Source organism: Neofelis nebulosa, chromosome 6 (genome assembly GCF_028018385.1).
Source record: "Neofelis nebulosa isolate mNeoNeb1 chromosome 6, mNeoNeb1.pri, whole genome shotgun sequence".
Lineage (NCBI taxonomy): Eukaryota > Metazoa > Chordata > Mammalia > Carnivora > Felidae > Neofelis > Neofelis nebulosa.
This window is the reverse complement of record NC_080787.1, coordinates 66837592-66851723: the sequence shown is the minus strand read 5'-3', so window position 1 is coordinate 66851723 and position 14132 is coordinate 66837592. Positions and strand designations below refer to the sequence as shown.

Sequence of the window (14132 nt, the reverse complement as noted above, 5' to 3'; positions counted from 1 at the left end):
ATGTTTCATGTTCCAAGTGTTTTGCCTTTCTGAAACTTGTATGTTTATATTTTCCAAGTTGATTAATAACTTGTGATTAATTCTTGGTCTTGGCAGTTGCCTTCATATATATTCACTGCATGCCAAATGGATAAATAACTCTGTACTTGACATTCCCAGTGGTAAATGTACCAAATAGCTACTAACACATTCAGTGTGATGTTCTGAACAATACTGATGCAGGAATATTAGCATACTGTCACTTTGGAGGAAAGTGCCTTCTCCTTTTCCATTCTCTTTAAGTGTTTCTATGACTAAGTAGTTAATATTTATAAGATTCTTTCATAGAACACCTGTCACTAGATTGCATTCAAAGTGCTCCTGACTTAATCTCAGAACATACCTGAGGGCTAAATTGTGATGAAACAGATAAATTTAGATTAGAATCTTGAACGATTTGCCAGAAGTCACAAGTTAATCCAGTCCCACAGCTGGAAACAGAACAGCTCTGTTCCCCAGATCCCCACTGAGCAGCCAGTGCTTGTTCCCAGCTGTTGGTGCAGGATAAACAGGGCACGGGCACAAAATGTGTACTCTTTACAATATGTGGAGACCAGAGAAGGACCAGCTTACCTCTCTACAGTTGTCCCTTATAATGTGTGGCCTTAATGAGAAAAATACATGGCTTTGGTCAAATTCTCAATATTCTCCATTTTAAAGACATGGAAATCCGGTTTTGGATTGGAACAACAAAACAGACAGTAAGGGCTTCTTATTATACGGAATAAAGAGATTAATGGCCTGAAGTCTTGAAGAATTATTGAATGTTTCTGGACATCAGTTGCATTATCTCGTGGACTGGAATAACACCATTGTTCCCTTTCAGCTCTAAAATCTGACAACTGGATGTCCCTGAAATGGCCCGCAGGCCCATACACTGAAGCAGCTCCCTGTCTCTATGGGCCTCAGGGAGATATGTCTCCAGTTTAAAGGAGGCGCCATAAGTTGTCAGGCTACTTACGCAGCAGAGACCAGTTCTTGGGTGTATTCACATAAATAAATAAGCCATTCAGAATCAGCACTCTGTTTACAAAATATGAAACATTTCTCTTTATTAATCCAAATAACAGCTGATAAAGCTATTCTGTTACAATACAAATGGTGTCATTTGGCCCTTTATTTAAATGAATAAGGACCTCAGCTTGCTGTGGTTTAACGACCTATATGAGTATTATTGGAATTAAACCGTTGGTTACAATCTCTTTTTCTTGTTATAGCTGTCCCAGAGCACTTTGTGAAATCTTCTGCTTCAAGTGCACTGTAGAGACTCATTAATTAGAGTGAAGTTTACCACAATGGACCATTGTCCATTACTGTCATTAACTAGCTGTGATACTGATCTAAGGGGTGGCCTCTTCTCATAATGTCTGGGCTACATCTCATACTATGTCTTTTTTCACCTGTTTCTAATAAGACTGAGCTAGAAGTCTCCCAAAGTCTTGTTTCTTTATCTTTCCCACTAGTCAGAGTGGGAGGCAAAAGTAGAGGAGTCCTGTCTGTGCGACACAACTACCTCTTTGTAAGCATTTGTTTGACATTAACATATGTTAGCCTCTTTCTCTTCTTCCTGCCTTACTGCATTGCTTCAGCAACTACATTTGATGCAGTTTTGGTGGACACCAAACCAAACTGGAGTAAGCAGGAATATCTGAGTGGCACAACACTGGGAGAAAATTGTGAAGTACAAATTTTCAGATAAAACAGACCAATGTCATTCCTTGAACTTCTTTCTCAAAGTTCTCTGAAATTCTGATTCTGTATCTTGAGGAGATTCTAACGGACAATATTAGAAAATCTCACAAGCACTAAATCATACCTTATTATATGATCAGTTGATGAAGTTACATGCTATTGGGACTTCATCAGTCAGGACAAGCAGAGGAAATTAATATGCAAAGTACTAAATGATACACTTTTGCTACTAGAAATGTATCATATAATAAAGGTAAGAAGACTACTATGCTAGTATATTCTAGACTGATTTCCCACTTAATCTCTGAAATAGGGTATAAAATGATGAAAGCATATAGATGACTTATATTTTCCTATTTATACACACATATAACATATAACACTCAAAGCACATAAAAAAGAACTGAATAAAGTCAGATTATAAATGTACAAAATCTGTACATAAGATATATAAAGATACAGATATTTATAATGTTTGAATGCTTTATATTCCTAGTAGAAATGGTACTTCTGACCAAAAGAATATAAATGAAAGCAAACCATCATACGATTTTTATATGGTAGAATTTGTATTACAGTATATTTTTTTCTCTCTAGGTGGCTATTTTAACTCAGTTAAGAGTTTTCTCAATTATATAATATTGACCTCCTATAAATATTAATTTTAATAGCCTTATAGGTAAATAGGGGATAACTAGATAATTCTAAATGGTAAGTGAGTTTCTAGAAAGACAACAAATAACGACACACAGAGTAGTATCAGGTACTGAAACAATGGTGATGGTTCCCAAAGTCTGCTCTGGAGCTCTGCAAATAGAAACACAGGGATAGGGTTGCCTGAGTGGCTCAGTTGGTTAAGTGTCTGACTTGATTTTGGCTCAGGTCACGATCTCATGGTCAATTAACATGGTTTGTGAGCATGTCATGAGTTCAAGCCCTGAGTCGGGCTCTGTGTTGACAGCCTTGTTGGGATTCACTCTCTCTCTCTCCCCACCTCCCCTGCTAGCATTCTCTGTCTCTTTCTCTCTCAAAATAAATAAATAAAGAAATTTAAAATATAAGAAATGCAAGGATAAATGTAAATTTGATCATTTTTATCCTCTAAGTTTCATATTTGGTTTTGTACATCCGAGTAAGATGTTGGGGAAAAGTTGCATAGCCCTTGGAACCCCTAGGTATACAATTTCCCAGTTACGCATCTAAAAATGTCATATAGGATCTAAAATGGTATTTCTTGGAAACTCTCAAGGTAATCCTTAAGAAGATATCCTTAAGAAATTTCACAGGAAGTAAATGGAAAAAGATGTCATTTGTATAGCCAGGAAGTTTAAAACATGTGCAACAAACATGAAACATTAGTTGTAGAATGCAGAACCTCTAAGATGTTATTTACAATATGTATATTTACATATTTATAAATGGATCCAAGCCAAAAAAGGTGATTTCCCCCCCTATATTCATGTTCTACCTAGGACCAGAATTAAAACAATTATTTAAAAAAAAGTTGACTTTTTCCTTATAGCAATTCAAATTCTTGGTACAAGGAAACCAGCAATAGCATTAGTGAGTGAGCAGAATTATGGATACACTCATTGTACATTTTAAAGGTCAGTGTCAGTTTCAATACATAGAGATAAGAAGACAATCTTATATTTCTCTCTCATCTTCATGTGCAACTAAATTACTTTCTGAAGCTGAAAATTCATCATTATTCATTCTTTTCTCTATAAGGCTCCTCCCTAAAATTCAAGCCCATGTAAAATAATTTAATCTCAACTACAGACTATTGTTAGTGGTTTCTACCAGGCCCTGAACTCACGTCATTGGAACTATGAGGTAATTCTATGGCTCTGAAATTAGCACTGTGGAATAAGCTACCCTAAAAAAAATTTTTTTTTACCATAAAATTTCTGTTCAGGCTCAAAATTAGAACCCAGCAATAAAAAATGAAAGAGTGAGGTGTCATCTTGGTCCAACCAAACAACCTCTATTTGGGGCAGCAACTAGCTGACTCACCAACAAAATGTTTTTTTCAGAGACCTAGAGTGATTTCTTTAAAAAAGTCCATGGTAGTTTCATGCCAACCGTGAGATGACTATTCAGACATGCACTTAATGTGATTAAAATGGAAAAATCCAAGGTTACATTAAAACAGTAATTTTTTATGTTTTGGGAGGTGCTATTAAGAATATTAGGAAATTCTGTAGGAATCTACATCTTAGAGGGAATTTTTATAAATGTGAGTTCTTTTGAGATATATCATGTGAACTTCTATAAACATGCTTAGTTGTCTGAAATACTCTTTCACTGAGATACTTTTCTGGGCTTCCATTCAGTTCTTGTCTTTATCTCTCTATCGGATTCCCTATTGGTGCCTCTCCTTCCTCAAAATTCACCCCCTTTTACACCTTTCTTGCAATTTTTATTTCTAACGCTCTCTCAATTATTCAACTGAAACTTCTCTCTCAGCTGGCACCAATTCCAGCCACCTCTTCTTTTATCCAACATCTTTCCTCTGACTTTGTTCCAAATTTTAATCCTATTCAAACTTCCATGCATTCTGAAATGCTCTTCTGTTGACTTTTTGGCCCTGCAGTATCCTGGTACCCTATCCTGGCCCTTCTCTGACCTCACCAGGGCTGAACATCCTCTTGGCCTCCATGCTGTTCTCCCTTACTTCTCTCTGACATACTGTCATCTTAGGTTTAGGGTCAATGCTAAGCATTAGTTGAATTTTTAAAATTGTGTTAATCTACAAAGGATGTGAGACTTAAAAATGTGGCAGCCAAATTTTTTACTTCTAAGACTTCATAAAGATTACAAAGTAAAAAATAGATATATAATGGCATATGACAGATTCAAAGAAGAACCTCAGGAGGTTAAGAAAAAAAAAATTATAAATCTCAGATATATATTGCCACCAAACATTGCTGAGGTTAAGAGAAGCTTTTAAGTACAAGAAGCATCCTGCGACTATATTTTATTAAATGAACACTTCATAATCTAAGATTTAGCAGCTTAAAGGACAGTGAAAAGATTAAAATGAATTAATAAACATTTGACACAGAATTTTGGTGTGGTACTTGGAGAGAAACTAGTGTTCTTATTGTGCTTACAGAAAACTGTACACAAAGGGTTAAAGAGAAAAAGAAAAGGAATTTATCAATCAGAATCTGTATGGTTTAATAAAAATAATAATAGTAATATTAACATGTTTCAATGATGTTTGATATTTTTCAAAGTATGTGACATCTATATTTGAAACTAACCATAACTGTGAGATATTGGTAAAGTAGAAGCTATTAGCTATTTAACCATTGAGGAAAACCAACAAGTCAATTATTTGTTTAAAATTAAATGTTCTACTTTCATTAAAGACATTTATGCCTAAAAGTAAAGTGTATAAGACTGGCCACATATTTTATATGCCATTGCAATTAACTTAATGACAGCCAATTCCTTCCTGGTCAAACACCCATAAGCAAAATGTAAGAGTTTTGTTGACAATGCATCATCAAAAAATAAATTTAAATTCATAGATTTTTCTGTTGTTTTCTATTGCAAGCATCAGTGAAGTGGGAAAATGGTCTCTGTTTGTAGAACATGTGTATGTAAGTATGTGTGTATGCATACACACATACACATACAAGTACATTAGTATCTCTAAAAGAGCTGAGTGCTACCTAACTCTTGAGCAGAGAAGAAATGGTAGCACTAAGATGGACCTAACTGCAAATATGTAAGAATGGTCATTTCTTTAATTTGCTTCCATTTTAAGTAGCTTCAAAGCAGCGTAAGTTGTGGAGTGTATTTGGAAATAATAATTTGTAAATGTGGATAATGCCAATATCTGTTCCAGCTATTTTCCTCAATAAATATGGCACTTGTGAAAGGCAGCAGTAATAATGACAAGCCATGCCTAACGGTATCCATAAAATTCTATTACATTCTTCAGTTTCTGACACGTTACTCTTGATAGAAGATAAAAGAAAAGTAATATTAAGTTATTGGGATTATACATATTTATAAATGGAGTAAATTTGCATAAGGTAGTGATTGAACTTTATAATTTGAATATGTTCCTCCATAATTATCACAAAGAATACATAAGTTTAATTTATTCTTTAACACACCTTCCTCTGAAATGCAAGCTTTGATAGGGTACAATTTTAATTTGAAGCATTATTATTTTTTAAAAGCCTCATTTGAATATTTTTTTTTTCATTTCAGCAAGTATCTGACAAAGGCTCTCATAATTATCTTACAAGCCAAATTAAGAATTGTGGGTGGGAAAGAGGTAGAGTTGAATGTATTTGTACATGATTTAATTATCATGCCACAAGAACATCAATGATAATCAAGATGGCAGCCATTGCTGGTGTTATGTGAACTTGTCAGCTTCTGTTCTGTTCAGGATTTATTAAAGATTTGCATGAAGACTTAGAGGATAGGTTTATCAAATTTTAAGGTGATATAAAGCTGGGAGCTATTTCACTGGAAAGAAAACTAATAGAATGACATTCGAGACCAAAATTCAGAAGATAAAATGTAATAAGGACAAAGATCAATTCCTACTCTGCAATTCAAAAAGGCAACTGAACAACAACAGGATGGATGAAAATCTGACTTGGCAGAAGTTTTCATTAAAATAAAAGAGAAGGAACATCAAACTGACCACATGTTTGTATAAATCAAAAGTGTGATATCACTGTCCAATTAAAAATTTGTTAAGAAGATGGATCTCATGTCAAATGTACTTACCATGCACACAGACAACTCTGCCATGGGAAGAATAATTCAAACATAATGCCTTAGACCTCACCTCACCCATCTAGCTCCATAATTTCCATCTTAAACAATCTACAGAGTATACATTTTTGGGTATTGAAACTAAATCTGCTTATTATTTTTCTACTTTATTGACCTACAGTTGGAAAAATTATATATAGTTAAGGCATACAACTTGATGATCTAATCTACATTGTGAACTATTTGCCACAATTAAGCTAATTAACATATCCATCACCTCACAGATAACTACCCTTTTTTTTTCTTGTGGCGAAAACACGTAAGATCTACCCTTTTAGCAAATTTCAAGTATACAATATTAATTATAGTCTCTTTGCTGTACATTAGATCTCTAGAAGTTATTTATCTTGCATAACTAAAGCTATACACTTTGACCAACATCTCCCCTAGCTCCCTCATCCTAGCCTCTGGTAACCACCATTCTACCTCTGTTTATATGAATCTGACATTTTTGGATTTAGACATATAAGTGAGAACATGCAGTATTTGTCTTTCTGTATATCTGGCTTAACTCACTTAGCATAATGTCCTCCATATTCACCCATGTTATTACAAATGACAGGATTTCCTCCTTTTTAAAGACTGAATAATATTCCATTATGTGCACACGTGTGTGTGTGTGTGTGTGTGTGTGATCACATTTTCTTTATCCATTCACCTGTCAACACATGTTTAAGTTGTTTGCATATCATGGGAGTGCAAATATTTCCTTGAATTGCTGGTTTCATTTCCTTTGGATAGATACCCAGAAGTGTAATTGCTGGGTCATAAGGTAGTTCTATTTTTAATTTTAAGAAACCTCCATGCTCTTTTCTACGGTGGCTGTCCCAATTTACATTCCTACCAACAGTGCGCTAGGGTTCCCTTTTCTCTGCATCCGTACCAACACTTCTTATCTCTTGTGTTTCTGATAATAGCCATTCTAACAGGTGTGAAGTGATAGCTCATTATGGTTTTGATTTGCATTCCCTGATTATTAGCGATATTTGGCAACTTTTAATGTACATGTTGGCCATTTGTATGTCTTATTTTGAGAAATGTCTAAGTCAGGTTCTTTGCCCATTTTTAAATTGTGTTACTAGAGGTTTGCTGTTGAGGTGCTTGAGTTCCTATATTTTCTGGATATTAACTAGGGGGGTATAATTTATCACTCAGTTTCCAAGAAAGGAGAGAGGTTAGAAGGAAAACGTCCCCTGGATACTGAACATAGAAAATAACTCAGAAACATGGTCCTAGATGCAGTTAGACATCTTGGCCATTATGTGAGAAAACAGAAAAAGAAGCTTAAAAATTAACTTCACAAGGTCATTTCATTTAGCCCTCTGCTCCCAGTGGTTTAAATGCTTAAGGCAGACTCAAAAGCCCAGATCTAGAGAAATAATTTTTTATTTTTCTCCCTAGGACTACTTAAAACTTTCATCAGGTGGATTAATGAACTCCTGAATAGAGAGGGGCTGGAGATCCGAAGGGGAAACTATAATTGTATATACAGGTGTTGGGAGTAGAACTCAAGTATGCTACTTTATAAATAATTTTTAAATATCAGCATAATTCCACTTATTAGCCATGTATCCTATCTGAGTTGTTTAAAACCTTAGTTTCTCTATAAGGATGATAGTATTTTATACTTCCTAGAGCTATTGTGAGAAATAAATAATGAAATAATAAGATGAAGCATTTAGCACATTATAGGTAACCCATAAATCTTAGCCATTAGTCACAAAATTTTCCTTTTCTTAGCCATCAAAATTTACTAATAAGCCTTTTTGTGTTTACTACACTAGCCATTGGGCATAAAATCTAGACACAGAATTTTTTAATTTTGATTTTTTCCCAAATCAAATCTTAATTGTCCCACCAAAAAATATAAAAAACAAAAACAAAGGAACAAAGCCACTCTAGTAGAAGGAGTTAGTTAAAAAAAAAAATACACAGAAGCATCGTCTCAATCTTAAACTCCAGTAGAAGTATATGGTCTATAGTACCGGGCATACTTGCCACATTTTGCTCTTCCCTAAATAAGACCACACAAGTTCAGTCCCATTCCTGATATATCCAGAAAGTCCATGAGTATTTTCTGGGAATTATTATCAGTGTGTTAGGAGTTAGGAATCCACATAAAAGAAAGAGTTAAGAGAAATGGGATGTTATTGACCTGATAAAAGCTAAACCTTGGTAAAATATACCACTGGTTCCCAAATATTTGAAGGACTCTAATACTTGAGGCAAATGACTTATTTGCCAGAGGGCAGGCTGGAAATAACAAATAAAAAATGACTAAAAAAGAGATTTGGGGTTAATATGCTGGGACAGTAAAAGAGAACATGGGATTTAGAATCAAAAGCCCCCAAATCCAGTGCTGGTTCTACTTTTTATTAGCTCTTTGACTTTAGGCAAGTCACCTAAACTCTCTGAGTCATACAGTCCTCATAAATAAGGTAACAAAGTTAATAATAATTGTATGAGCAAGCACACATAAAATGTTTTAAGACTTTAAAATGATTTGAAAATAGTAATAACAATAAGCCATAAGAATGGGGTATCCCACCGCTGAAAATATTCAACTGAGGCTGACCCATTATCACTGCAGGGGGTCCCTTTACTGGAGGAAGATAAGACTATTTCAAGTACAATTTATTCGCTTACTACACATTTTATCTCAAAGGCAGTAAACAGTAATGAAAGAAGAATTACAATGCATCACTAATGTCAATAATTTAAGTCGGCTAAAGACTGTAGTTAATATCCACAATCCTCACAGAATTCATGAACAGGCTGGAACTCCACAAAGATACTCATCAACTTAACTCTGTAAACATCAGCTTAACTCAAAACTTCAAAGTATGACCAACGTGTCCTAGATCAAATTACGGTTAATTCATTTCACCTAAACTATGTCTCTACATTTGTGCTGCCAATCTTAAAAATATATAGAACTTTCTGGATTGTAAAGGCTCTGTCAAAATCTCAAATTTCAGCCTTTGGATAGTTAATACTCTTCTTAGGCCCATCTGCTTGCTATATTTTGGGTTTATTTTTATTAATGTTCGGAAATAAGTGAGCCCTGAGACAGTAATGGCTGCCAGTTGTTCCAAGTTTACTTACCCTCTGACCTTCTTTTCCAGGTGGACCTTGTGGGCCTTGTATCCCCAGGGAACCCTGGTGTGGGGTGGGGGTGAAGAACACATATTAATAGACAGTTTCAAGTACAGTTGCCTCACAAAGCATGCTGTGAAAATTAATACCTACTTTATTGATTAAGCAAATCTTTTTAAATGATTTGAGTTTTTCCAAACTTAGACTCTGTAATATATTAAAAATGGTAAGTTCTTCTTCGGCGACTGGCTTATCTTTGGAGTTAACTTCAGAAAAGAAAAAAAAGAGGGGATTCCAAATCAGGTGTGAGACCAGTGTTCACTTCAATAAAGACTCCCATATGGTCAGAACTATGTTTCACCGAACTACCATAAATAAGTAGTAACAATATTTTCAAGCAGGGAAAAAAAGTCTCTTTCTATATTTGAACTCTATAAATACAGCCACACTTTTCGTTGAGAGTAGCTCTGTAAGTATCCTCTGAGAAAACACATGGTTATGATGTTGGCTTCAACATATGTCTCTTCATAGCATTTAATTTTTAGTATCACAGACATTATTTAACACTTTCTCACAGCTTATCAAGAGGCAGAAAAAAAATCTTTTTTTCAGGTTATAAAAAAGGCCCAGGAAATCCCAGGTGCTGTTAATCTGCAAATTAAGTCTCCTGATTGTCAGTTACTTTTATACGAGAATTCTTACTCAACATGAAACTCAAAAAGATCATATGGCTATTTTTTAAAAGTGTCAGTAATTATTGCCTCTTTTAAAGTTTCTTCTTAGCTCTCCCGATGTTTCCTTCTTCCCTATTCCATCTTTTAAACATGAGAGTTTAGGCTTATTTTCTTCTCAGTGCTCATTACCTCCCCATGATCTCATGTACTGAGGGCTGTGAATATTCCAGGCCAGTGACTCCAAGGTTTATAATCTAGGTTATTTTCTGAGCTGCAGATTCACATATCCAACTGCCTGTTTTTGATACTCACTCTAATATCTCACAGGCATCTGAAACAGCACATCAGACACTGAACTTAGGACCCTCTCTCCCAAACTGGATTCTCTTCCAGCATTCCCCAACTCAGTAAATCCACACAACACTCTGCTAGTGCTCATGCCAAAAATCTAGAGCTCAACCTCCACACTTTCCTCTCTCAAATCTCTCTTTCATATCCAATTACCAAGTCTGGTTGGTGCATCTCCAAAGTATATTTGGAACCATCTATTTCTTTACATCACAACAGCTCCAATGATTACTTCTTGCTTGCTCATCTGTAAGAACTTCTCAGTTGAACCAGACACCAACCTCCCCAACCTCCACATCACAGCCAAACTGATCTTAAGAAAACACCTGACCTTCCCTGACTTTCCACAGGAAGGGATGACTGTCTTGGTTCATCAGTCCTAAAGTGCCTTATACTTGTCCTTTAAACTCCTTATCATAAGTTCATTTAAATGATTGCTCAGGTAATGAATTCACCGAGCTCTAAGGATAACAAGTAGAATCTGTGTCTTATTCAATACTATGTGCCTATTAATGTCTGAATGAAAAAATTTATAGTGAGAAATCAATTTACTTTAATAAGTTTTTGGGTAAATCCAACAATTTTCAAAGGGTTTTACAAATATTAATGATTAACCTATCATACATTTAATGCTTAAATGGTTTGGAATAAATGAGAAATCTAGTAATTCATATTCAAACAAATCTGAATTTACCACCATTCCAGAAGAAACTGATTTGTTACCTAATTTAAAAAAAATTATGATACATTTGTACATTATGACCTTTTTTCTTTAAAAGCTGTGGTTAATTTTAAACTAAAACATCAGATGTGCTTGTGATGACCTATAATTATTTATTATATGTATATTCATTTTTTTACAGAAGAAACTTAAGTTTTAATGAATGTCATAACGTGCATAATTTCACCATCTAATTTTATTTGAAATAAAAGTTATAAACATGTTGTAATTTTTCATTCAGATAGCTTTCATTTGATTAAAGTTGTCAGTATTTAATATAAATTACTGTAACTCATTTTCAAAAAACATTAATACAAAAAATTCTGCATGTATCACAAATCCTCAGTGTTTCCTCAAATCTTTCTGATTCCTTCCAAACAAAACACTAGTAAAAAGTATGTATTTATTACTTTCATTTATTTATTCTTGGAACAATTTAATATCATAGGGACATATAAAGCCTATGTTTTATTGATTTAGGCAGGAATAAAAAACAAGGAATGAAAAAAGTGATCAGTTCTGTTTGATTTTTTACAAAAAATACCTGCCAAAAGATATATAAGAGAAGAAAGCTGGCTAATTAGGCCAACTTAAGGATGGCAAATTTATAATGTGCATAAGAAAAACAACTTCTGAAATCCAAATATACCAAGTATTAATTACAATGTAATTACAGGGAGTTGTGTCATTTTTTTATAAGAACGACACAATCTTGGCTTTAGATTAAACTCCTTGCTTTTACCCTTAGGAAACTATTATAATTTCATGAATAGTCAAACTTATATACAACATTTTTGATATCTATACAAATGTTGACAGCTCTTTCAGTGTTTTTCAACATGAGATACTAAAACATACACCAAATATTCATCAAAGGAGTACAATTAAGTCTGAACTACATATAACCAAAATTGCATTCCCTTTACTAGTTGGAGAAATTGTATAACAAAAGCCTACAAAAATGCAAAAATATTAAACTTGATTTGGAATGGATTCAAAAATATTTATGAGACCCTTTTGTGTGCAAAGTCCAAATGGTACACTCACACACATAAGCTCACTAGTATGCCTCCTCAATGTTCATGATTCTGAATCCCATGCCCCACCCCCACCCTATATTTGCTAAGTCTAGAACCCAGATAGGTTTTTGATGAAAAGTTAGGGAATTATTTTTAATCTCCAATGGATTATTCACTATTTGGATTATCCATGACCAATTTTTAATCCTAGCCACATTGCATTAATGTTCAGAATATTTGGGGGTTGTCTTTATTGAAAGTAGTTGACATTAATGAAGAAAAATAATATCAGTATTGTCATTAGTAAAACATAGGTCAATCAAGTATAAAAAAATTATATTTCTTCCCCAAATAAGAAATTAAAATTTGGGGATGATTCACTATTTACAATTATCCAGTTTACTACTCCTTTCATTTAGTAAAATCAAACAGTGAATTTGCTGATCACTTACTATTGAAAATTACAGATATATCTACGCTCCAGCCTACTTAAACTTGGGTGGAGCTCACCATTTGTCTCAGAACTTTTGCCCAATTCTTTCTTTCTCTGGCCTTGTAAATGCCATTATGTGTGTACTTTACTTACTCTTATTTGACTATGAGTCCTAGAGGACAGAGCATCATTTGTTTTCTATTCTCTACCACGCTTATAGAAGAGACTCAATATATACTTAGTAAATTGCACCATCAGGAAGAAAACACTAGGATGGAATACTGGGTGGTGGTGATAGGAAACAGATTTCTGGTTGATATCTAATCACAATTATTTTCAAAACTTGAACTTAAATACATTGGATAGCTTTCTATCTTGTCTGTATTTCTCATCTAAAGTAATTCAATGATCTGATGTCTAAGAGTAAAATGGCCTTACAATTCATGTAAGAATTAATTATTTACCTCTTCTTATATCATCTCCATTATGGAACTTATTTAAATCTTCAACCACTATTTGATATTTTATAAGTTAAACCACTTTTAAATTAGAGAATCATTATTTTATGTATCTTTGTGTACATGGCATATTTGTATAATCTGTGCATTGTTTTCTTCTTTGATTTTATTTGCTGAAGAGTAATGCCTATTTATTTTTTATACTTTTTTCATCTTAGTCTGCTCTGAAAATAACCGTAAACTGGATTATTCCTAATTTTTCACGAACATAAAGATTTGCTTCTTTTCTGAAAGAGAAGTATAAGAATGTATTTAGGATATTTATGATGTAAATATCTGCATATGTCTACAGAGGCATTCATTCCTTTTATTGTTTTTAATTTAATTTTATTTTTTACATTTATTTATTTTTGAGAGACAGAGAGAGACAGAGCACAAGCAGGGAAGGGGCAGAGAGAGAATGAGACACAGGATCTGAAGCAGGCTCCAGGTTCCGAGGTGTCAGCACAGAGCCCGACATGGGGCTCGAACACATAAACCTGACCCTGAGATCAGGACCTGAGCCGATGTCGGACACTTAACCGACTAAGCCATCCAGGCGCCCAATTCCTTTTTTTTTTTTTTTTTAAGTGGAATCCTGGACATTAAAAATGTTGACAGGGAAAGGAATTCATAAGGCTGTTGCCTCTTTTAGCTAGACTAAAACTATGTAAAAAATAGTCCAAACTAGCTAAATCATTTTAGGTTCCAGTGGACAGCTATTCTACTGTGTTACATTTCACATAGCTCTCTCTGGACAATCTGCTATTTAAGACAGTCTAGAGCTTATCATTATGGAAGCCC

General features: G+C 34.2%; 1 protein-coding gene across 2 annotated transcripts in view; it reads right to left on the bottom strand.

Moving 5' to 3' along the window:
- COL19A1 (collagen type XIX alpha 1 chain) overlaps positions 1-14132 on the bottom strand; it is a 350374-nt gene that overhangs the window by 140894 nt on the left and 195348 nt on the right. For both annotated transcript variants that reach the window (XM_058734368.1, XM_058734369.1), the window contains exon 16: positions 9646-9699. In XM_058734368.1, the coding sequence (XP_058590351.1) occupies positions 9646-9699 (54 nt within the window). The remainder of the gene's footprint in view (positions 1-9645; positions 9700-14132) is intronic.